This window comes from Pongo abelii, chromosome 10 (genome assembly GCF_028885655.2).
Source record: "Pongo abelii isolate AG06213 chromosome 10, NHGRI_mPonAbe1-v2.0_pri, whole genome shotgun sequence".
NCBI lineage: Eukaryota > Metazoa > Chordata > Mammalia > Primates > Hominidae > Pongo > Pongo abelii.
Genome location: NC_071995.2, coordinates 2902844 through 2927720, shown reverse-complemented (window position 1 = coordinate 2927720; position 24877 = coordinate 2902844). Strand labels below are relative to the sequence as shown.

The following is a 24877-nucleotide window of genomic DNA, read 5'->3' as shown; positions in this document are numbered from 1 at the left end:
AGAAATATTTACTGAGTGCCTACTGTGTGCTAGGCACTGTTCCAGGTGCTGAAAATATATACCAGAGAATAACATAAAACCTCTGCCTTTGTGGTGCTTACATTCTAGTTGGAAAGGAATAAAAAGTATAGAGAGGCCAGGCGCAGTGGCTCACGCCCGTAATACCAGCAGTTTAGGGAGCCGAGGCGGGCAGATTACTTTAAGTCAGGAGTTCAAGACCAGCCTGCCCAACATGGTGAAACTCCATCTCTACTAAAAACACAAAAATTAGCCAGGCGTCATGGCACACACCTATAATCCCAGCTACTCAGGAGGCTGAGACAGGAGAATCGCTTGAACCTGGGAGGCGGAGGTTGCGGTGAGCCGAGATCATGCCACTGCACTCCAGCCTGGGCAACAGAGCGAGATTCGGTCTAGAAAACAAACAAACAAAAAGCTACCACAGGAATCCAGCGAAAAGAAACAGTGGTAGCAATGGCTATAGTTTTGAAATTCATGACTTGCTGAAAGTCATCAGCTTCAAATGGGTACGTTGCTCAGCAATCCTGTTTCCTTGATCAACTCATTCTCCACAAAGATTATCTTAAAACTTCTCCAAGCTAGGTGCAGTAGCTCACGCCTGTAATCCCAGAACTTTAGGAGGCTGAGATGGGAGGACTGCTTGAGCCCAGGAGTTCAAGACCAGCCTGGGCAACATAGTGAGACCTCGTCTCTACTAAAAATTTAAAAGAATAATTAGCTTGGTATGTTGGCATGTACCTGTAGTCCCAGCTACTTGGGAGGCTGAGGTGGGAGGATCACTTGAGCCTGGGAGTTTGAAGGTATGGTGAGCTGTGATCGTGCCACTGCACTCTAGCCTAGGTGACAGACAGACCCTATCTCAAAATAAATAAATAAATAAAGTGGAAATTTTTTTTGTTTGTTTTGAGACAAAGTCTCACTCTGTTGCCCAGGCTGGAGTGCAGTAGCGCGATCTCGGCTCACTGCAACCTCCTCCTGGGTCCAAGCGATTCTCCTGCCTCACCCTCCCAAGTAGCTGGGATTACAGGCGCCCTCACCATGCCCGGCTAATTATAGTATTTTTTAGTAGAGATGGGGTTTCACCACGTTGGCCAGGCTGGTCTTGAACTCCTGACCTCAGGTGATCTGCCCACCTCGGCCTCTCAAAGTGCTGGGATTACAGGTGTGAGCCACCATGCCCAGCCTGAACATTTTTATTTTAATTTTTAAAATTATTTTTAGAGATGGGGTCCTGTTCTGCTGCCCAGGCTGGAGTACAGTGACATGATCATAGCTCACTGCAGCCTCAAACTCTTGGGCTCGAGAGATCCTCTTGCCTCAGCCTCCCGAATAGCTGGGAATACAGACAAGCACCACCGCACCTGGTTAGTTTCTTATTTTCTTTTTTGTAGAGATGAGGTCTTGCTATGTTGTCCAGGCTGGTCTTGAACTCCTGGGCTCAAGTGATTCTCCTCCCTCAGCCTCCCGAAGTGCTGGGATTACATGTGAATCACCACACCCTGCTCACTTTCTTAGAACTTCAGAACACCCCTTTTCTCTTAACAAATGACTTTACTTCCTACTTGACAAAGAATACAGAAGACATCAAAGGAAATGCTCTCATTTTCCAGAAAGCAAACATACAAATCTATGCGTATCAACATCTATCTTCTTTCTGCTCTAATTAGAGGTCAGTTCATTCTGCTGTCTAAGTCCTTCCCCTCTGGTTGTGCTTTGGAGCTGTTCTCACTCTATATACTTTTCTTAGGCAAACTCACCTGCCTGTATTTCAGTATCCACCTAGAAGTAGATGACTTCAATATTTATATATTCATTTTAGAATTCCTTAAGTTTGGGACCCAAATATCCCATTACCTACCTGAACAGCAACTAGATATTTCAAACGCACCTCAAATTCAACATGTGTAAGGCTGAGCGCAGTGGCTCACGCCTGTAATCCCAGCACTTTCAGAGGCCGGGGTGGGCAGATCGCTTGAGCTCATGAGTTTGAGACCAGCCTGGGCAACACAGTGAAACCCAAACTCTACAAAAAATACAAAAAATCAGGTGGGCACGGCTGCGTGCACCTGTAGTCCCAGCTACTCAGGAGGCTGAGGTGGGCAGATCACTTGAGCCCAGGAGGTGGAGGTTGCAGTGAGCCGAGATCGCGCCACTGAACTCCAGCGTGAGTGACAGAGCCAGAACCTTGTTTCAAAAAAAGAAAAGAAAAAAAAATTCAACAAGTTTAAAACTGAACTTGGCCGGGCACAGTGGCTCATGCCTGTAATGCCAACACTTTGGAAGGTGAAGGTGGGAGGATCACTTGAGCCAAATAGTTCAAGATCAATCTGGGCAACAGAGTGAGACCCTGTCTCTACAAAAAATACAAAATTTAGATGGGTGTAGTGGCATGTGCCTGTAGGGGGTCCCAGCCATTCAGGAGGCTGAGGTGGGAGGATCACCTGAGCCCAGGAGGTTGAGGTTGTAGTGAGCCAAGGTCATGTCACTGGACTTCAGCCTGGGGGACAGAGCAAGACTCTGTCTCTAAAAAATAAAAAGATAAATAAAAATAAATACATAATTAAAAAAAAAAACCAACTCATTCTGAGCATTGCTTTGTAGTAAAAAAACAAAAACTGAATTCACAATCATTGCCCTGACAACGCCCCGCCCGCCCCTTGGCCAAAGTGATTATCTTCCAGGGCCCTTGGTCAGGGAATAGTGTCATTATTCCTTCAGTTATGCAGCTAAAAATCTTGACACTTCTACCTCCCATCCAACCCACCATCAAGCCCTGTCAACTTTACCTCTTAAACATATTTTCTTAATGCCCCTTTTTCACTCTCTCTGTCTCCTTCTTTCTCTTCCCCTCTGTCTCTCCCCGCCACCCTTTTTCAAGCTCCAACAGTTCTTGCCTGGAGTATTGCAATATTCAACTGTTCTGCCCTAATCCACTCTAGCAATCCCTGCTATAGAGGGACCTTTTAAAATGCAAATCTGACCTGGGTTCACTTCTGCTTAAAGCTTATGACTGGTTTCCTTTAATTCTTGGATAAGCACAAAACTTCTCGGTATGGCCAAGGCTCTGCTTCCTCCGGCTCCAGCTTCAACTCACACCACACTCCATTCAGGTCGATTAGCTCAAACCCCTCAGATATTCCTTAGCCTTTGTACTCACTGTGCTTCCTCCTGCCATCCAGCCTTTGCACGCCTGATTCCCTCTGCTTAGAGGAGTTCCCTCCTTTCTTTGTAAAAGTCATCAGATCTCACACCAAGCTCTCATTACAAAAGCCTTTCCTGTCCTACCTCTCAAGATCTCGTTATTGTAAATACTCAAAGTATCATTAACCTCTAATGTTTCAATTTACAGCAATAATTCAACATTTGTTTGTTTGTTTTGGAGACGGTGTCTCCCTCTGTCGCCCAGGCTGGAGTGCAGTGGTGTGATCACGGCTCACCATAGCCTCCACCTCTCGGCCTCAGGTGATCCTTCCACCTCAGCCTCCAGAGTAGCTGGGACTACAGGCACGCACCACCACGCCCAGCTAATTTTTAGTAGAGAAGCGGTTTCGCTATGTTGCCAGGCTGGTCTCGAACTCGTGACCTCAAGTGATCCACCCGCCTCGGCCTCCTGAAGTGCTGGGATACAGGCGTGAGCCACTGTGCCCAGCCCACATTTGTTTATTTGATGAAAATGTCTGTGCCCCTCTTCCAGGATTGGGCTGTGAGCACGGAGGAAGGAAAGAACCTTGTCTGCCATTTATCTTCAGGGCCTAGCGGTGCCTGGCGTACAGCAGTTGCTCAACTAGACTGGTTGACTAAGTAAATCAATAAAGCACTACGGTCTATTATATCCGAAGGCTTGGCTTCGCGAGGGGCAAAAGACGGGTCAGTACTGGAAGATTTCGTGCTGACGTAGGGTTCATGGTGCCGACATTTTTTTCAAGATGGAAGAAAGCTGAGATAATACGCAGCCCTCAAAGGAACCCAGTCTAATCGGGGGGAGCAGACGATCGTTCACTGTAGGAAAATGGGGTACCATTTCCCCCAGGAAGGAAACCAACTAAAGCCGACCTTTGAAAAGGGGAGCAGAGCAGCCTGAGGGGAAGCGGGGGCGTGTCGCCTGGCGTGACTAGCGCGGCAGGGAAAGCGGGTCCAGGGACCCGGGCCTGTCACGCCGCTTCTGCGCGTCCCCAAACTCTCCCTCCGCTCGCCCACCCACGCGGCGGGGACCCCTCCGGCCCCTCCCCGGCCCCACGGCCACTTCTTCCCCCACAAGCCGGCCTGCGGCCCGCCTTACCAGCCCGGGCCGGACGGGGCCGCAGCTCCTGTCACACCGCACAGCCTTCGAGCCCGGAATGCGGAGACAAGGCCGGCGCCGATTGGCGACGTTCCGTCACGTGACCTTAACGCTCCGCCGGCGCCAATTTCAAACAGCGGAACAAACTGAAAGCTCCGGTGCCAGACCCCACCCCCGGCCCCGGCCCGGGACCCCCTCCCCTCCCGGGATCCCCCGGGGTTCCCACCCCGCCCGCACCGCCGGGGACCCGGCCGGTCCGGCGCGAGCCCCCGTCCGGGGCCCTGGCTCGGCCCCCAGGTTGGAGGAGCCCGGAGCCCGCCTTCGGAGCTACGGCCTAACGGCGGCGGCGACTGCAGTCTGGAGGTGAGCGGGATGCAGCAATGGGGTCCCAGGCCTGGCCTGGGCACAGGCGGGGAGCAAGGCCTCCGGGCGCGGAGGTCAGGGCGTCTAGCAGCAGGGCACGGGCCACGGGTGGAGGTTTGGGCCACACGGGAAGAATCTGAGCCAGGGTGCAAATTTTTCCTGCATCCAACCTCCTGGCCGTGGCCTTCTCACTACTTAAAGCGCCCCTTGGCCTTCCCTGGAAGTCTGACCTCTGCACCCTGCCCACGGCCTCGGGAGGGCTGGGGTGGCCTCTACCTTCTTAGGCCGACTGTGGCTGAGATGAAGACTGAGATTGTACTACCTTGAGTCAAAGACCAACCTGCATACACACTGCGCTGCTCCCAGGCTGTCTCACCACTGGGCAACACTGCCTCCATCTTACTTACCCTTTTGCAGGGCCCTTCTCCTGGTTCTTGAGGGTGTAGCAAGATTTCCCCGCTCAGGATGGGGATGGGTCAGAGGAGCCACTCTGGAAGTTTCCCGGGCAAGAAAGTGTTGGCAATAATAATAACAGGCTGGTCAGGAAGTAGAAGAGAAAATTAAGACTTAGATATCCTGTGGAAAAAGAGGAACAATATCTACTGATTGATGCGGGGAGAGAGGGAAGCCTGGAAAGATCGGAGGCGAAAGTAAAACTGAGATTTGAAGGTAGAGGTGTGGAGGGCCTGTGAACTCTATGCAGATGACAAATGTCAAAAAAGTGCAGTTGCTTTTCAGGGAGAGAATAAGCGTCCTAAAAAAAAAAGACAGCCAATTCCTCTGTCTTCCAGAGTTCCATGAAATAGAATTACACAATTTTGCTTCATGGTAGAGTATTCCATGTATCTATTAAAATCAACAAAAGGCCGGGCGCAGTGGCTCACGCCTGTAATCCCAACACTTTGGGAGGCCGAGGCGGGTGGATCACCTGAGGAGTTCAAGACCAGCCTGGCAAACATGGTGAAACTCTGTTTCTACTAAAAAAAAAAAAAAATTAGCTGGACGTGGTGGTGCACGCCTGTAATCTCAGCTACTCGGGAGGCTGAGGCAGGAGAATCACTTGAACCCGGGAGGCGGAGGTTGCAGTGAGCTGAGATTGCGCCATTGCACTCCAGCCTGGGTGACAAGAGCGAAACTCCATCTCAAAAAAAAAAAAAAAAAATTAAAAAAAAATAAACGAAAGACTTAAAAAAAAAGACTACACTGTTAGCATTTCAGAACCACCTTAGTGTATTGATGATAGCTCATTCTGGTAGTAAGAAGACAGGGGTTATAGTCTTATTTCTGGAAAAGAAATTAATAAAGTGGTATGCTTAGAAAGTTAAAATATGTATAACCACATGCAAGTACTAAAATGCCACTTTATAAATACAATACAAATTGTAAAAGAAAACATTCTTTTTAAATTAGAGCAAGTATAATAGCCTGTGAAATAAATGTCACCCTCTAGAGTTGTTCAGTGCACAAGCTGCACAACTTTACATGGGCCTTCAGTAAAGGTTTCCATTTTATGTGAGGTTTTGTAAACTGGGAGATGATTTTTCCAGTAGTGTGGCAATAGTACAATCCGCCTTTCTTCCCTGATTCTGTGTGCACTGGTCCTATTTACAAAGTAATATAAAAATTAAAAGGCTCGGCCAGACGCGGTGGCTCATGCCTGTAATCCCAGCACTTTGGGAGGCCAAGTGGATCACCTGAGGTCAGGAGTTTGAGACCAGCCTGAGCAACATGGTGAAACCCTGTCTCTACTAAAAATACAAAAACTAGCCGGGCGTGGTGGTGGGCACCTGTAATCCCAGCTACTCAGGAGGCTGAGACATGGGACTCGCTTAAACCCAGGAGGCAGAGGTTGCAGTGTACTGAGATTGCGCCACGGCACTCCAGCATGGGTGACAAAGTGAGACTCTGTCTCAAAAAAAAAAAAAAAAAAAATTAAAAGCCTTTGTCTTAGAATGGATTATGGGATCAGAGTTTTGTCAGGACTCCTAATTACCATATGCTTTCCTATTCTAGCATCTTCCATTCCTGTCCATACAGTCATTGCAAGTGATCTATTTATATTATAGTAGGCAATTATAGAGATTTCCACATATTTGTAGCTATCCCATCCATTTCTGTAGCCAAATATTCTGAAGCTTCAAGAAGGAGATCTTTGTCTTATCTCCAACCCAGTCCCATTTTTGCCCTTTGAATTGCTTTCTATCTGCTGTAATTTTAGCCTTCTTTTGTCAGTAAAGCTTATCTCCTTATTATCTGAGGTCTTTACAAAAGTCCATGGAATGTTTACCTGGGCCTTTAGGCTTATGTTCCTGGTCATATAAAGAGGAGCACCTTTCTCTAAAAGAACCTCTTCTCAGCCTAAAAAATCTCTAACATTTTGCCACTATTTGCATTTTCCAGGGTCCACATTTGTGATTCTCAATGGAGAGTGAAAACGCAGATTCATAATGAAAACCAGCCCCCGTCGGCCACTGATTCTCAAAAGACGGAGGCTGCCCCTTCCTGTTCAAAATGCCCCAAGTGAAACATCAGAGGAGGAACCTAAGAGATCCCCTGCCCAACAGGAACCTAATCAAGCAGAGACCTCCAAGGAAGTGGGAGAGTCCAGCTCTTGCAAGTTTCCAGCTGGGATCAAGATTATTAACCACCCCACCATGCCTAACACCCAAGTAGTGGCCATCCCCAACAATGCTAATATTCACAGCATCATCACAGCACTGACTGCCAAGGGAAAAGAGAGTGGCAGTAGTGGGCCCAACAAATTCATCCTCATCAGCTGTGGGGGAGCCCCAACTCAGCCTCCAGGACTCCAGCCTCAAACCCAAACCAGCTATGATGCCAAAAGGACAGAAGTGACCCTGGAGACCTTGGGACCAAAACCTGCAGCTAGGGATGTGAATCTTCCTAGACCACCTGGAGCCCTTTGCGAGCAGAAACGGGAGACCTGTGGTATGTGGTCTTCCAGGGAAAGGGGTGAGGGAGCCCAGCCCTTCCTCTCTAGTGGCAAGGTCTGTAGTCAGTCTTGATGCTTGCAACAGTCAGGCATCTGGCCGAGCACAGTGGCTCATCCCTGTGATCCCAGCACTTTGGGAGGCCGAGGCGAGCGGATCACTTGAGGTCAGCAGTTTGACTAGCCTGGCCAACATGGTGAAACCCGTCTCTACTAAAAATATAAAAAAACTAGCTGAGCATGGTGGCACACGCCTGTAGTCCCAGCTACTCTGGAGGCTGAGGCAGGAGAATCGCCTCACTATGTTGCCCAGGCCAGGAGGAGGAGGCTGCAGTGAACCGAGATCGCACCACCGCACTCAAGCCTGGGTGACAGAGCAAGACTCTGTCTTAAAAAAACCAAAACAATCAGGCATCCGGCCTGAGCCAATGAAAGTCTTGTCTTCATCCTGAAAGCTTGACCCAGCTCCTTTGGGTGCTATTGAAAGGGTTATAATTATGATTTAGAATTTCTATTACTTTCTTTATGTTGGAAAAGGATTATTTCTGTTTATCCTTTCCATTGACCCAAAAGAAAGTAAAAATCATCTTCCTTTCTTAAAAAAAATCTTGGCTAGGCGTGGTGGCTCATGCCTATAATCCCAGCACTTTGGGAGGCCGAGGCAGGTGGATCACCTGAGGTCGGGAGTTTGAGACCAGCTGGCCAACACGGTGAAACCCCCATCTCTACTAAAAATTAAAAAAATTAGCTGGGCATGGTGGCAGACGCCTCTAATCCCAGCCACTTGGGAGGCAGAAGCAGGAGAATTGCTTGAACCCAGGAGTCGGAGGTTATAGGGAGGTTGCTGTGAGCCAAGATTGCACCATTACACTCCAGCCTGGCCAACAGAGCGAGACTCTGTCTCAAAAAAAAAAAAAAAACACAACACAACAACAACAACAAAATTTCTATTTAAAAAAAAGTTTTTATTGTTTTATTTATTAAGAAGGGGTCTCAGCCTGGTGTGGTGGCTCACGCCTGTAATCCCAGCACTTTGGAAGGCTGAGGTGGGCAGATCACGAGGTCAAGAGATCGAGACCATCCCGGCCAACAGGGTGAAACCCCGTCTCTACCAAAAATACAAAAATTAGCCGGGCTTGGTGGCAGACGCCTGTAGTCCCAGCTACCCTGGAGGCTGAGGCAGGAGCATCACTGAACCTGGGAGGTGGAGGTTGCAGTGAGCTGAGATTGTGCCACTGCACTCCAGCCTGGCCACAGAGGGAGACTCTGTCTCAAAAAAATAAAAATAAAAATGAAAAAAGAAGGGGTCTCAAAAAATAAATAAATGAAGAAGGGGTCTCACTATGTTGCCCAGGCTGGTCTCGGACTCCTGAGCTCAAGGGATCCAACCATATGGGCCTCCCAAGGTGCTGGGATTACAGGCATGAACCACAGCGTCTGACTTCATTTTCCTTCTTCTTTTTTTTTTTTTTTTTTTTTTGAGATGGAGTCTTGCTCTGTTGCGCAGGCTGGAGTGCAGTGGTGCGATCTCAGCTCACTGTGACCTCCGCCTCCTGGGTTCAAGTGATTCTCCTGCCTCAGCCTCCCGAGTAGCTGGGATTACAGGCACCCGCCACCACACCTGGCTAATTTTGGTATTTTTTAGTAGAGACAGGGTTTTGCCATGTTAGCCAGGTTGGTCTTGAACTCCTGACCTCAGGTGATCCGCTCACCTTGGCCTCCCAAAGTGCTGGGATTACAGGTGTGAGCCACTGCGCCTGGCCTCATTTTCCTTCTTGATAAAGGAGAAAACTGAAGCAAGAGGAGGAAAATGACTTTTTCTTTAGAGATGGGGTCTCGCTCGGTCACCCAGGCTAGAGTGCAGTGATGCAATCACAGCTCACTCTAGCCTCGAACGCCTGGACTCAAGCCATTCTCCCACATCAGCCTCCCAAGTAGTTGGGACTACAGGCATGCACCATCATGCCCAGTTATTTTTTTTTTCTTTTTGCAGAGATGGGGTCCCACTATATTGCCCAGGCTGAAAAGTGACTTTTTTGGTGTGCATATCTCAATAATTCTCTTGTAAGGCTGCCTTGATTGATCTCTAAGGCTCAGTGTGGCTCAGCTTGAAATGCAATTTGAACTGTGCTCCTCAGTTTTTCCTGAAATGCATAATGGGGCAGAGTAACTCAGAGCCACAATAGATTCAGCATGTGTTCTCCGTCCCTAAAGGTAGAGGTCTTGGACAAGTGATCCCTAGCCACCAATTCTTTCTTTTTTATTTTTAGTTTTTCTGAGACAGAGTCTCACTCAGGCTGGAGTGTAGTGGTGCAATGTTGGCTCACTGCAGCCTTCGCCTCCTGGGTTCGAGCAATTCTCCTGTCTCAGCCTCCCGAGTAGCTGGGACTACAGGCATGTGCCACCACACCCAGCTAATTTTGTATTTTTAGTAGAGATGGGGTTTCACCATGTTGGCCAGTCTGGTCTTGAACTCCTGACCTCAGGGGATCCACCTGCCTCGCCCTCCCAAAGTGCTAGGATTACAGGTGTGAGCCACTGCGCCTGGCCTGCTAGCCACCAATTCTGATGGACATACTGGGCATCTGATGAGGCAGCTAAGTGGGGTGTTGGATTATTTTCCCTCTAGCAGATGGTGAGGCAGCAGGCTGCGCTATCAACAATAGCCTATCCAACATCCAGTGGCTTCGAAAGATGAGTTCTGATGGACTGGGCTCCTGCAGCATCAAGCAAGAGATGGAGGAAAAGGAGAATTGTCACCTGGAGCAGAGACAGGTTAAGGTGAATTGTTTTGTCCCTCACTAAAGAAATCAGATCCAGTGCAGGGAATTCCTAGGTAGGGAAATGGATCAAGTGGCCTGATGGACCAGAATTTCCAAGTTCTGGTGTTAGCTCTCCACTTCATGCTATTCTGTATAACTTTTGAGCTACTTTTCTGCCTGGGATCTTTTCTCCCCCATCTGTGAAATTTCCTTGAGGGCAGATTCCCTTGGTCACTCTGTATTCCAGCCAGCACTGGGTTTAGTATTCTGTCCTTAGTAGGTATTCAGGAAATGATTAGGAGGTCTTCACTTTGGGAATCCACTTGAACTTTAAAGATGCCTCCCAACAGTATGAACAGTATGAATTGAATAGAATATAAGGTAATTTTATTAGAAGATATAATATTAATAGCAGATAAAGTCAGTTATATATATACACATATATATACACTTTTTTTTTTTTTTTTTTTTTTGAGACAGCATCTTGCTCTGTTGCCCAGGCTGGAGCGCAATGGTGCAGTCATGGCTCTCTGCAGCCTCGACCTCCCAGGCTCAACTGATCCTCTTACCTCAGTCTTCCAAGTAGCTGGGACTCAGGTGCACGCCACCATGCCCAGCTAATTTTTGTATTTTTTGTAGAGATGGGGTTTCGCTATGTTGCCCAGGCTGATTTCAAACTCCTGGGCTCTAGTGATCCTCCTGCCTCAGCTTCCCAAAGTGCTGGGATTACAGGCATGCACCAACAGCCTGGCCTAGATATGAATTTTAAATACTTCCCTAGTAATCAAAATTGACCTAACCCAATTTTGGTCTGGGTTTTTTTTTTCCAGTCTGGGTTTTTTTACAGTCTGGGTTTTTTTTTTTCCACAGTTACCAATATAACACATCTAGATTCTATTGTATATACATGTAAATCATTCATTCAGCCTTTATTTTCTTTTTTATCTGAACTTTTATTTTAGGTTCAGGGGGTACATGTGCAGGTGTGTTACATGGGTATATTGTGTGTCGCTGGGGTTTAGTGTACAAATGATTTTGTCACCCAGGTAGTGAGCACAGTACTTGCTAGGTAGTTTTTCTATCTCCCCCTCCTCCCACCCTCCACCCTCAAGAAGGCCCTGGTGTTTACTGTTCCCTTCTTCGTATCCATGTGTGCTCAATGTTTAGCTCCTTTTTTTTTTTTTGAGACGTAGTCTTGCTCTGTCTCCTAGGCTGGAGTGCAGTGGTGCGATCTCAGCTCACTGCTACCTCCACCTCCCAGGTCAAGTGATTCTCCTGCCTCAGCCTCCTGAGTAGCTGGGATTACAGGTGCCCGCTGCCACGCCCGGCTAATTTTTGTATTTTTAGTAGAGATGGGGTTTCACCATGTTGGCCAGGCTGGTCTTGAACTCCTGACCTCGTGATCCACCTGCCTCGGCCTTCCAAAGTGCTGGGATTACAGGCGTGAGCCACTGCGCCCGGCCTCTTTTTTTTTCTTTTTGAGATGGATTCTCGCTTTGTTGCCAGGCTGGAGTGCAGTGGCACAATCTCTACTCACTGAAACCTCTGCGTCCCAGGTTCAAGTGATTCTCCTGCCTCAGCCTCCCGAATAGCTGGGACTACAGGCGCCTGCCACCACGCCTGGCTAATTTTTGTATTTTTAGTAGAGATGGGGTTTCACCATGGTGGCCAGGATGGTCTCAATCTCTTGACCTCGTCATCCACCTGCCTCAGCCTCCCAAAGTGCTGGGATTACAGGTGTCAGTCACCGTAACCAGCCTAGTTCCTACTTATAAGTGAGAACATGCAGTATTTGGTTTTCTGTTCCTGCATTAAATCGCTTAGGATCATAGCCTCCAGCTCAACAATCTTTAAAAGTGAAAATTCGGCCAGGCGCGATAACTCATGCTTGTAATCACAGCACTTTGGGGGGCCGAGGTGGGTGGATCACCTGAGGTCAGGAGTTCAAGACCAGCCTGACCCCGCCTCTACTAACAATTCAAAATTAGCTGGGGACGGTAGTACATGCCTGTAATCCCAGCTACTCGGGAGGCTGAGGCAGGAGAATCACTTGAATACAGGAGGCAGAGCTTGCGGTGAGCCAAGATCGTGCCATTACACTCCAACCTGGGCAACAAAAGTGAAACTCCATCTCAAAAAAAAAAAAGTGAAAATTTACATGCATGTGTATGTAAGTAAATATTAATTGTGCTATATACACAAAATTTGTGTACTTTAGAAAGTAATATCTCAATTTTTAAAAATGTGAATGAGACCGGGCATAGTGGCTGACAACTGTAATCCCAGCACTTTGGGAGGCCAAGGTGGGCAGAGTACTTAAGCCCATAAGTTCTAGGCCAGCCTGGGCAACATAGCAAAATCCTGGTCTCTACTACTAAAAATACCAAAAAAACCCAAAAATATCGCCAGGTGCAGTGGCTCATGCCTGTAATCCCATCACTCTGGGAGGCCAAGGTGGGTGGATCACCTGAGGTCAGGAGTTCGAGACTAGCCTAGCCAATATGGTAAACCCATCTCTACTAAAAACACAAAAAAAGTAGCAGGGCGTGGTGGCAGGCACCTGTAATCCCAGCTACTTGGGAGGCCGCAGCAGGAGAATCGCTTGAACCCAGGAGGCAGAGGTTGCAGTGAGCCGAGATCACACCATTGTACTCCAGCCTGGGCAATAAGAGTGAAACTCCATCTCAAAAAAAAAAAAAATTAGCCGGGCTTGGTGGGGTATGCCTGTAGTCCCAGCTACTTGGAGGCTGAGACAGGAGGATCACCTGAGCCTGGGGAGGTCAAGGCTGCAGTGAGCTGTGATCCAGCCACTGCACTCTATCCTGGGTGACACAGTGAGACCTTGTCTCAAAAAAAGAAAAAAAAAAGTGAATGATCAACTCTTTGCCTAAAACTTAGGTAACTGTGTGCTTTGCAGACACTGTCTGACTCATACTCTTGGGAATGTTTCTCTCATACAAACATTGAAATGAGATGCATTTATTCACAACACATCAGGAATAGAAATGGGACTAAGACCTAGGTTTCTTGACCCAAAAGTCTGAAAAAATGGGCGTGGTTTTAGTGTAACATCAATACTCTGAGAATCAAAGTACATAATCTAACTTTCCTGAGAAATTTCAACTGGAAGGGACTGGATTTTCTCCAAATTAAACAAAATGATGGATGACAAAACCAGTTTCCTATTGGCTAGGGTCTAGGCTAGATCATCTCCAAGATTCTTCCCAACTCTAAAATTGTATTCTATGAAATAATGGTCTCAGATGAGTTTGTTTCTAGTACCGTCCTAGGGGATAAAGGTTTCTCTAGATGTTCTTCCAGGGCTTGGGTTGGGGGTAGTTCTCATGAACTCTTTCATGTGATTCCCTGCGTCATAACCGTCAGATTGAGGAGCCTTCGAGACCATCAGCGTCCTGGCAGAACTCTGCGTCTGAGCGGCCGCCGTACTCCTACATGGCCATGATACAATTCGCCATCAACAGCACCGAGAGGAAGCGCATGACCTTGAAAGACATCTACACCTGGATTGAGGACCACTTTCCCTACTTTAAGCACATTGCCAAGCCAGGCTGGAAGGTAATATGTCCCGTAGCAACCAAAATCAAGGTCAGTCCAGCCTGACAGTCTGTCTCCAGTGCTGTGCTGCAACTTGTATCTGGGACAGCAGTTAAGTGCAAAGGATACTAGAATGATAAACAAGTGTATCTTTTAGGTTGTGACTCAATCTTACTGAATCCAGGCAAAATCATTAACAAGAGCTCTTTTAACTACTTCATCTGTTACTACCTAACGTTCATGGAGAGTGTTCAATGTAGCACTCAAGCCCACTTTTCTGCTACACAGAAGGGCAGTCCTAGATGCCAGCAGCTAGAGTGGCTAAGTAGTTTTATGAAAAGGTCTTGATTAAAAAAAAAGAATGCTGTCTGCGAGCCTCATGACCCAAGATGTCATCTCCTATAGGGTCACATACCATTTCTAGTGGGCAGGGGTTTTCCTTTCACTTCATTCGTGGAAAGACCCAGATGCCTGGGAGTCAACATAGCTCACACAGTTGGTCGGTGTCAGAGCCACAAATGAGGTCTTCTGACAGGTGCTCAATTCCAAGTCAAGTGTGGCTTTGTTTTCCTCATGGTAGAACTCTTTCGTTTTTTTTCTTTTTTTTTTTTTTGAGACGGAGTCTCGCTCTGTCGCCCAGGCTGGAGTGCAATGGCAGATCTCAGGTCACTGCAACCTCTTCTGCCTCAAAAGTTCAAGCGATTCTCCTGCCTCAGCCTCCCGAGTAGCTGGGACTACAGGCTTGCGCCACCACGCCTGGCTAATTTTTTTGTATTTTTAGTAGAGACGGGGTTTCACCATGTTGGTCAGGCTGGTCTCGAACTTCTAACCTCAAATAATCCGCCCGTCTCGACCTCCCAAAGTGCTGGGATTACAGGCATGAACCACCACACCTGGCCCCTCATGGTAGAACTTTTTTTTTTTTTTTGAGATGGAGTCTTGCTCTGTCACCCAGGCTGGAGTACAGTGGCGCGATCTCAGCTCACAGCAAGCTCCGCCTCCTGGGTTCACGCCATTCTCCTGCCTCAGCCTCCCGAGTAGCTGGGACTACAGGCGCCTGCCAGTATGCCCGGCTAATTCATGGTAGAACTTCTAACTTTACTCCCTTCCATCAGCTTACTTTCCTAGTTTTTTGTTTGTTTTTTGAGACAGGGTCTCACTGTGTTGCCTGGGCTGGAGTGCAGCCTCAGCCCCCTGGGCTCAAGCTCTTCCCTCCTCAACATCCCAAGTAGCTGGGATAGCAGGGGCACCACCACAGTCCGCTAATTTTTTTTTTTTTTTTTGTAGAGACAGTTTCCCAGGCTGGTTACTATGTTGCCCAGGCTGGTCTGAATTCCTAGTCTCAAGCACTCCTCCTGCCTTAGCCTCTCAGTGCACTGTGATTACAGGCATGAGCCACCACACCCAGCCTTAATTTCCTAGTTTCTTGCTTGTTTGTTTGTTTGTTTGAGACAGGGCCTCACTCTGTCACCCAGGCTGGAGTGCAGTGACATGATCTCGGCTAACTTCAACCTCTGCCTCCCAGGTTCAAGTGATTCTCCTGCCTCAGCCTCCCGAGTAGCTGGGACTAAAGGCATGCGCCACCATGCCTGGCTAATTTTTATATTTTTGATAGAGACAGGGTTTCGCCATGTTTGCTAGGCTGGTCTCAAACTCCTGGCCTCAAGTGATCCACTTGCCTCGGCCTCCCACAGTGCTGGGATTATAGGCGTGAGCCACCACGCCGGGCCTAATTCCCTAGTTTCTTAATTTCTCTGACCCACCTTTCTTGCTATTGATCACGACCTCACAGCCTTACTCTGCTTTTCTAGCCCCTGACAGCTATCTAGGTCTTTTCTTTATCACACTCTAAGGTTGGCATCAGTCTTTATTCCTGTAGAATAGATGGGTTTATGGCTGAGGGTGACGGCTCTGCGGTGTGGAGTGTCAGGAGAGTTGCCGAGAGGCAGGGCTGCAAAGACACCAGACAAAGCCTGTGCTGAGCACAGTGGGAGGGGCCTGAGGCTGGTTTCCCCATGTGTTTGAAGGGTGATGTTTCTGAATCTAAAGTAGCTGATAACCAGTTGTCTTGCTCTTCTTCCAGAACTCCATCCGCCACAACCTTTCCCTGCATGACATGTTTGTCCGGGAGACGTCTGCCAATGGCAAGGTCTCCTTCTGGACCATTCACCCCAGTGCCAACCGCTACTTGACATTGGACCAGGTGTTTAAGGTGAATGCCCTGCTTTCCTCTAAATGGGGCCTAAGTTGGAGGTTGTCATAGCCATCTCAAAAGGAAACAAGTTCTGCTAGTGATGCTTTCATTTGATCAGGGGACAGTTAGAAGCCAGCCACCCAATTAGTGACTTGCACAAAACCCAGTGAATTAAGTACACTTGACAAATACCAAATGACACATTTTTGTGCTAGACCAGAGCAAGGAGAAGGCTGTTCTGACCCAACAGAGAGGGCTTCCCAGGGCAGTGTTTTCCTAACTTCCCTGTGAATGGGAATTGCCTGGGACATTGTTAAAACACAACTTCCCAGACCCCTCTCTTGGGGCTCTTGATTTAGTGCTTCTGGGATGGGCCCAGGAATTTGTATTTTTAGCAAGCATCTCAGGTGATTCTTACAAGAAATTCTGGGAATGCTTGCTCTAAAAAAAGCCCTTCCTGCTGGGTGTGGTGGCTCACGCCTGTAATCCCAGCACTTTGGGAGGCTGAGGCAGGTGGATCACCTGAGGTCGGGAGTTGGAGACCAGCCTGACCAACATGGAGAAACCCCGTCTCTACTAAAAATATAAAAATTAGCCGGGTGTGGTGGCACATGCCTGTAATCCCAGCTACTTGGGAGGCTGAGGCAGGAGAATCCCTTGAACCCAGGAGGCGGAGGTTGTGGAGAGCTGAAATCGCACCATTGCACTCCAGCCTGGGCAGTAAGAGTGAAACTCCGTTTCAAAAAAAATGCCTGCCTTAGGCTGGAGACCAGAAGCTGAGCTAGCAGAACGTCTTTTCAGAAAGAAGTTATTTTGGTTTTTCAGAGTGCCCATAAGCCTGCTGGTAGCTGTAACCATTCTCCTGGGAGGGACAGTTGTCTGGAGTGTCTTTTGTCTTCAGTCAGGAATAGGTGTTTTTCCCAATCTGGTCAAATTGACCGTGTTGTTGGTAACTTCATCTCATTTCTCTCCCACAATGCCTGGCCGCCACCAGCCACTGGACCCAGGGTCTCCACAATTGCCCGAGCACTTGGAATCAGTAAGGTTCTTTCCCTCTGGCTCGGGGCTTGGCCTTGTTTTCCTTTCACTGCTCAGCATGGCTTTAGTGGACAGAGACAAGATGTGATGTGGGGAAGGGTGCCTATGGCCATGTTCTGTCTAGGTGCCAGCCCTAGACAAAGAACTCCCTGAGGCTCAGGCACACACCCACTTCCCTCCCCTCCCATGGGCATCACAAGGGCACACTGAGCAGAGCGGGGCACAGCAGGGGAGTGTGCTGCAGTAGCCATAAGCACATGGCACCAGCCTCAGGGGCGGCAGTTTGCTCACTTTTGTGCCTGGCTCTTCTTTGCCACGCATATAGCTACCTGCTCTGGCATCCCCCAGGGGTGTTGAGGACACGTGGGTGAAGCGGTAGTGCCACTCTGCCGTCATGTGTCTGTAGGCCACCCACCTGCCCACTCATCACGGTTTTGGAGACTGCTCGCCTACGTCCGTCCCCTCAGGTTGGCCTCCTCTCTCTGGGCTGTCAGTTAACTCAAGCACATGCCACCAGAGCAGCTGGTGGGGTTTTGCCATCCCCTCTTTACCTTACTGTGTTAACATAGGTTTCTTTCTCTCCCCATCTGCCACAAGCAGCAGCAGAAACGACCGAATCCAGAGCTCCGCCGGAACATGACCATCAAAACTGAACTCCCCCTGGGCGCACGTTAGTATGGGAGAGTGGGCCTCAGGCCTGGTCCTTGTTCTGGGGCCATATCTTTAGGGAACCAGACTCTGGGATTCTGTTCCCACCTCAAAGGGATCTGAGCCCACAGAAGGAGAGCAAAGCTCCTGGGGCTGAGAAGGGGTGTACTCCAGTCCCCCTGCTCCTGATCTCTCGTGTTTCCTCCTAGGGCGGAAGATGAAGCCACTGCTACCACGGGTCAGCTCATACCTGGTGCCTATCCAGTTCCCGGTGAACCAGTCACTGGTGTTGCAGCCCTCGGTGAAGGTGCCATTGCCCCTGGCGGCTTCCCTCATGAGCTCAGAGCTCGCCCGCCATAGCAAGCGAGTCCGCATTGCCCCCAAGGTGGGTGTCCTGTTTTCCTCCGAAGAGAGATTCTGGCCAATTAAGAATGTTGAACCTTCAGCTTGCAAAGCACTCTGATAAGTGTTCCTTGAGAGCTTATAAATCTAGTTGGGTAGAAAAGACATAAAAACATAGGGAAGTGTAATAGCATTAGAAGAGCTAAAAAGGTATTTGGATTACAATGTAAGTGGTGTCAGAAGGCCCATAAATACCTGATGAGCTTGTAAGAATTCAGACAAGGGTGATTGTGATAGATGGGCTAGGATGATTAAGGAAGATACACAAGGGAGGCAGGCCTTAGAAAGAGGTGGATTTGGCCGGGCGCGGTGGCTCACACCTGTAATCCCAGCACTTTGGGAGGCCAAGGCAGGTGGATCATGAGGTCAGGAGTTCGAGACCAGCCTGGCCAACGTGGCGAAACCCCGTCTCTACTAAAAAATACAAAAATTAGCTGGGCTTGGTGGCACATGCCTGTAATCCCAGCTACTTGGGAGGCTGAGGCTGGAGAATCACATGAGCCCAGGAGGGGAGGTTGCAGTGAGCTGAGATCACTGCACTCCAGCCTAGGTGACAGAGCGAGACTCCGTCTCAAAAAAAAAAAAGAAAAGAAAGAAAGAAGTGGATTTGAGGCTAGACGCTGTGGGTCTCACTTGTAATCCCAACTCTTTGGGAGGCCGAGGCAGGGGTATTGCTTACAGCCAAGAGTTCAAGACCAGCCTGGGCAACATAGCAAGACCCCAGTCTCTGCTAAAAATGCAAAAAAAAAAAAAAAAAAAAATTAGCCAGGGTGGTGGTACATGCCTGTGGTACCAGCTACTCAGGAGGCTGAGGCAGAAGGATCACTTGAGTCCAGGAGGTTGAGGCTGCAGTGAGCCCTGTTTGCACCACTGCACTCCAGCCTGGGCAACAGTGAGGCCCTATCTCAAAAAAGAAAAAAAAAAGTAGATTTGGGTAAGCAAACAGGTGTGGAGAGAGCATGCTAATGGGCAGTGCCGTGGAGGCAGGAAATGCAGTTTGTACCTGGCAGTCGTAGAGTGACTGGGTCAGACTAGCTCAGGGTTTCTCAAGTCCTATTCACGTTTACAGCTGGAGAATTCTTTGTTGGGCGTGGGAGGGACTGTCCTGTGCATTGAAGGGTGTTTAGCAGCAGCCCTTGTTTTCCCCACTAGATGCCAGTAGCACCCACCACAGATGTGACAATTAAAATGCTTCCAGACATTGCCAAATGTCCCCTGGCAGGGAGGGAATCACCCCTGCTTGAGTATCACTGGTCTAGCTTGAGGGGAAGGTGAGAAGGGTAAATTCAGAGCAAACTTGGCTCAGCCATCAGATCTGCACTTAACGCTGTTAAAGAGTTCTGTAAGTAAGGGCTGACATGTAACCAAAGTGAAAAGCTTCCCCCATCCCCTTCAGAGAGATGAAAATAGCATAGAGTCTGGAGTTTAGAGCGACTTGAGTTTGCTTTTTTTTTTAATATATAAAATATTTTAGGCCATGCACAGTGGCTCACACCTATAATCCTAGCATTTTGGGAGGCCAAGGCAGGAGGATCACTTGAGGCCAGGAGTTCAAGACCAGCCTGGGCAGCAAAGTAAGACCCTGTCTCTAACAAAAAAAAATTTTTTTTTTTAAATTAGCCAGGCATTTTCATGTATACCTGTTGTCCCAGCCACTTGGGAGGCTGAGGCAGAAGGATTACTTGAGCTCCAGAGCTGGAGGCTGCAATGAGCTATAATCGTGCCACTGCCTTCTAGCTTAGGCAACAAAATGAGACCCTGTCTCTAAAAAACATTTTCTTTAATTATAAATAAAATATATTACACACAAAATTATACAAAACATACATAATTTAGCATAAATTCATTCATGTGGCTGTAGCATGTACACTGTTTTGGTTTTCATGCAGTGGTTTTTTTTCTCCCCTTTCCTTTTTGGCTCCCCTCTCCACCCTACCATCACCCACATCACCCCTACTCCCAAGATAACTGGTTGATTGTTTATGATGCTTTCTTGCATATTTTATCAATGCTCTTAGTTATAATATACATGTATAGCGATAGCCATTTTATGTGTACACATACAACACATAGAACATTGATAATGTAATCGTGTTGTACATACTTCTCTACATGTCTCTTTTTCTTTTTCTGAGACGGAGTCTCACTCTGTCGCCCAGGCTGGCGTGCAATGGCATGATCTTGGCTCACTGCAACCTCCGCCTCCTGGGTTCAAGCGATTCTCCTGCCTCAGCCTCCTGAGTAGCTGGGATTACAGGCATGTGCCACCACACCCAGCTAATTTTTGTATTTTTAGTAGAGACGGGGTTTCACCATGTTGGTCAGGCTGGTCTCGAACTCCTGACCTCATGATCCTCCTGCCTTGGCCTCCCAAAGTGTTGAGATTACAGGCATGAGCCACCAGGCCCAGCCTCTACATGTCTCTAACTCAACAATACCTCATGGAATTTCTTCCAAGTCACCTGGCATAGTCCTAATTCATTATTTTTTAGTGTCCATGTAATATTCCATGATGTGGCTACACCACAAATTTTTCAGCCATTCCACTTTTATGGACAGATTCTGTTTCTCAATTTTTGCCCAGTGAATGACATTGCAATAAATATGTTTGCAAGGATCTCTCTTACTAGTGCTTTCATTTCTCTAGGATAGAGTCCCAGATGTGAGATTGTTGGGTGAGAAGGTATTTTAAATTCTACTAAATATTGCTAGATTGCTTTCCAAAAAAGCTATGATAAGTCATGTTTAAACCAGCAATATATGATAAGATCTATATCTTTGCCAGCAATTGGTATTATTAGTCTGTTTAATATTTGCCAATCTAATATGTACAGGTTATATCTTCTTGTTTAATTTTTTTAAATGTTTTATTTATTTATTTATTTTTAAATTTTTTATTTCCATAGGTTTTTGGGGAACAGGTGGTGTTTGGTTACATGAGTAAGTTCTTTAGTGGCGATCTGTGAGATTTTGGTACACCCCTCACCAGCTTGTTTAATTTTATCTTTGTTTATCAGTAAGTCTCAGCACCTTGTCATTATGTTTGGTGACTTCGAATTGTCCTCTATGAATTGCTTATTTATGAACATTGCCCTTTTTTATATAGGTTTTGTTATCAATTTGTGAGAGCTCTTTTTTTTTTTTTTTTTTTGAGACGGAGTCTTGCTATGTCACCCAGGCTGGAGTGTAGTGGCGTGATCTCGGCTCACTGCAGACTCCGCCTCCTGGGTTCAAGTGATTCTCCTGCCTCAGCCTCCCAGGTAGCTGGGATTACAGGCGCCCACCAACGCGCCCAGCTAATTTTTGTATTTTTTAGTAGAGACAGGGTTTCACCATCTTGGCCAGGCTGGTCTCGAACTCCTGACCTCATGATCCACCCGCCTCGGCCTCCCAAAGTGCTGGGATTACAGGCATGAGCCAACGCGCCCGGCCTGTGAGAGCTCTTTTTTTTTTTTTGAGATGGAGTCTTGCTATGTCACCCAGGCTGAAGTACAGTGGTGTGATCTTGGCAACCTCCGCCTCCTGGGTTCAAGCAATTCTCGTGCCTCAGCCTCCCGAGTAGCTGGGATTACAGGTGCATGCCACCATGCCTGGCTACTTTTGTATTTTTAGTAGAGACAGGGTTTCACCATGTTGATCAGGCTGGTCTCGAACTTCTGACCTCAGGTGATCTGCCTGCCTTGGCCTCCCAAAGTGCTGGATTACAGGCGTGAGCCACCGCACCCAGCCCCCTGTGAGAGCTCTTTGTTGTTAAAATAATCTTTCTTTTATGCTGAAGATATTTTTCTACTTCTATTGTTTATCTCTTTTCTTTCTTTTCTTTTGAGACAGGATCTTGCTATGTTGCCTAGTCTGGAGTGCAGTGGTGTAATGAAGGCTCACTGCATCCTTGGCCTCCCAGGCTCAAGTGATCTTCCCACCTCAGCTTCCCACCTGTAGCTGGAACTGCAGGTGCACGCCACCACACCCAGCTAATTAAAACAATTTTTTTTGTAGAGATGGGATCTCACTATGTTGCTCAGGCTGGTCTCAAACTGGCCTCAGTGTCTCGAAGTGCTGGGATTACAGGCATTGTTTGTTTGTTGTTTCTTAACTTTGTTTATGGTATCTCTTGCCATGGTAAAATTTGAAAGTTTTATGTAGTCAAATGTCTCTCTTCTCTTTTACAGTTTCTGGGTTTCCAGTCTTGGTTAAGAAGGTCACCCGCACCCTCTGATTGTATATGTAGTCTCCTAGATTCTCTTTCAGGATTTGTATGATTTTAAGGTTTTCATTTTTTTTAAAGCCAGTCAAATTTAGCAGTTGGGGGTTGTGTACCAACTTTAGTGACAATTATGTCACTACCCACTACCATCAGAGCAGCCTAAGGTTCTTATTTTCATGCATTAAATCTTTGTATACAGTGTAAGATAAGCATGCAATTTTATTTTCTCTTGGATGAATGCTATTATAATTATGCCACTACATACTACATACTCTCATCTTTTACCCCCAGAATTGAACTACCAACTTCAACATACATTGTATTCTCATATTTAATAGATTTTAAGATTTTAAAACGACACAAAGAGGATCAGAACCAGTATGTGATTTTTTTGTGCGTCCTGTCTGGTGACCGTTGGTTGAAGCCAGAGTTCCCTTTCACCTTGTCTCTGTTTCCCTTTCAGGTACTGCTAGCTGAGGAGGGGATAGCTCCTCTTTCTTCTGCAGGACCAGGGAAAGAGGAGAAACTCCTGTTTGGAGAAGGGCTTTCTCCTTTGCTTCCAGTTCAGTCTATCAAGGAGGAAGAAATCCAGCCTGGGGAGGAAATGCCACACTTAGCGAGACCCATCAAAGTGGAGAGCCCTCCCTTGGAAGAGTGGCCCTCCCCGGCCCCATCTTTCAAAGAGGAATCATCTCACTCCTGGGAGGATTCATCCCAATCTCCCACCCCAAGACCCAAGAAGTCCTACAGTGGGCTTAGGTCCCCAACCCGATGTGTCTCGGAAATGCTTGTGATTCAACACAGGGAGAGGAGGGAGAGGAGCCGGTCTCGGAGGAAACAGCATCTACTGCCTCCCTGTGTGGATGAGCCAGAGCTGCTCTTCTCAGAGGGGCCCAGTACTTCCCGCTGGGCCGCAGAGCTCCCGTTCCCAGCAGACTCCTCTGAGCCTGCCTCCCAGCTCAGCTACTCCCAGGAAGAGGGAGGACCTTTTAAGACACCCATTAAGGAAACGCTGCCCATCTCCTCCACCCCGAGCAAATCTGTCCTACCCAGAACCCCTGAATCCTGGAGGCTCACGCCCCCAGCCAAAGTAGGGGGGCTGGATTTCAGCCCAGTACAAACCCCTCAGGGTGCCCCTGGCCCCTTGCCTGACCCCCTGGGGCTGATGGATCTCAGCACCACTCCACTGAAAAGTGTTCCCCCCTTTGAATCACCGCAAAGGCTCCTCAGTTCAGAACCCTTAGACCTCACCTCCGTCCCCTTTGGCAACTCTTCTCCCTCAGATATAGAAGTCCCCAAGCCAGGCTCCCCGGAGCCACAGGTTTCTGGCCTTGCAGCCAATCGTTCTCTGACAGAAGGCCTGGTCCTGGACACAATGAATGATAGCCTCAGCAAGATCCTGCTGGACATCAGCTTTCCTGGCCTGGAGGAGGACCCGCTGGGCCCTGACAACATCAACTGGTCCCAGTTTATTCCTGAGCTACAGTAGAGCCCTGCCGTTGCCCTTGTGCTCAAGCTGTCCACCATCCTGGGCACTCCTGTGGCTGGGCATTCCAAGGCTCAGTGCACCCCCGCCTCTGAGTGAGGACAGCAGGCAGGGACTGTTCTGCTCCTCTTAGCTCCCTGCTGCCTGATTATGCAAAGGTAGCAGTCACCCTAGCCACTGCTGAGACCCTGTGTTCCCCAAGAGTATCTGATTCCTCTGCTGTCCCTGCCAGGAGCTGAAGGGTGGGAACAACAAAGGCAATGGTGAAAAGAGATTAGGAACTCCCCAGCCTGTTTCCATTCTCTGCCCAGCAGTCTTTTACCTTCCCTGATCTTTGCAGGGTGGCCCGTGTAAATAGTGTAAATTCTCCAAATTATCCTCTAATTATAAATGTAAGCTTATTTCCTTAGATCATTATCCAGAGACTGCCAGAAGGTGGGTAGGATGACCTGGGGTTTCAATTGACTTCTGTTCCTTGCTTTTAGTTTCGAGAGAAGGGAAGACCTGCAGTGCACGGTTTCTTCCAGGCTGAGGTACCTGGATCTTGGGTTCTTCACTGCAGGGACCCAGACAAGTGGATCTGCTTGCCAGAGTCCTTTTTGCCCCTCCCTGCCACCTCCCCGTGTTTCCAAGTCAGCTTTCCTGCAAGAAGAAATCCTGGTTAAAAAAGTCTTTTGTATTTTGGGTCAGGAGCTGAATTTGGCGTGGGAGGATGGATGCAAATGAAGCAGAGTGTGGGTGCCCAGATGTGTGCTATTAGATGTTTCTCTGATAATGTCCCCAATCATACCAGGGAGACTAGCATTGACGAGAACTCAGGTGGAGGCTTGAGAAGGCCGAAAGGGCCCCTGACCTGCCTGGCTTCCTTAGCTTGCCCCTCAGCTTTGCAAAGAGCCACCCTAGGCCCCAGCTGACCGCATAGGTGTGAGCCGGCTTGAGAACACTAACTACTCAATAAAAGCGAGGGTGGACATG

The 24877-nt window shown here is 48.1% G+C and overlaps 3 protein-coding genes across 22 annotated transcripts in view; 1 reads left to right on the top strand and 2 right to left on the bottom strand.

Moving 5' to 3' along the window:
- RHNO1 (RAD9-HUS1-RAD1 interacting nuclear orphan 1) overlaps positions 1–5091 on the bottom strand; it is a 12945-nt gene extending 7854 nt beyond the window's left edge. Inside the window, exons 1-2 of one of the 6 annotated variants that reach the window (XM_054526673.2) lie at positions 4301–4369; positions 2463–2544 (exon numbers count right to left, since the gene is read on the bottom strand). The gene's annotated coding sequence lies outside the window, so the exon portion shown is untranslated. Of the gene's footprint in view, positions 1–291; positions 410–2462; positions 2545–3458; positions 4070–4300; positions 4501–5070 lie in introns of those variants that run through there. The other 5 variants (XM_054526677.2, XM_002822772.5, XM_054526675.2 and 2 more) reach the window with 5 other exon arrangements.
- Positions 4408–24877, top strand: FOXM1 (forkhead box M1). Of its 12 annotated transcripts, none has more exons than XM_054526668.1 (10): positions 4408–4663; positions 7064–7612; positions 10246–10394; positions 13760–13951; positions 16014–16142; positions 17119–17163; positions 17763–17832; positions 18020–18195; positions 21119–21152; positions 22880–24877. In XM_054526668.1, exons 2-10 carry the CDS (start codon positions 7111–7113, stop codon positions 22891–22893), a joined length of 1311 nt encoding a protein of 436 aa, XP_054382643.1. In that variant the 5' UTR covers positions 4408–4663; positions 7064–7110; the 3' UTR covers positions 22894–24877. The 12 variants fall into 12 exon arrangements, with proteins under 12 accessions (XP_054382643.1, XP_054382642.1, XP_054382645.1 ...); XM_054526667.1 differs by having other exon boundaries at positions 10243–10394; XM_054526670.1 differs by lacking the exon at positions 17119–17163.
- ITFG2 (integrin alpha FG-GAP repeat containing 2) overlaps positions 22730–24877 on the bottom strand; it is a 48550-nt gene continuing 46402 nt past the window's right edge. For 3 of the 4 annotated variants that reach the window (XR_008511734.2, XR_008511735.1, XR_008511733.1), the window contains one exon: positions 22730–23782. The gene's annotated coding sequence lies outside the window, so the exon portion shown is untranslated. The remainder of the gene's footprint in view (positions 23783–24877) is intronic. The other variant, XR_010135619.1, reaches the window with a different exon arrangement.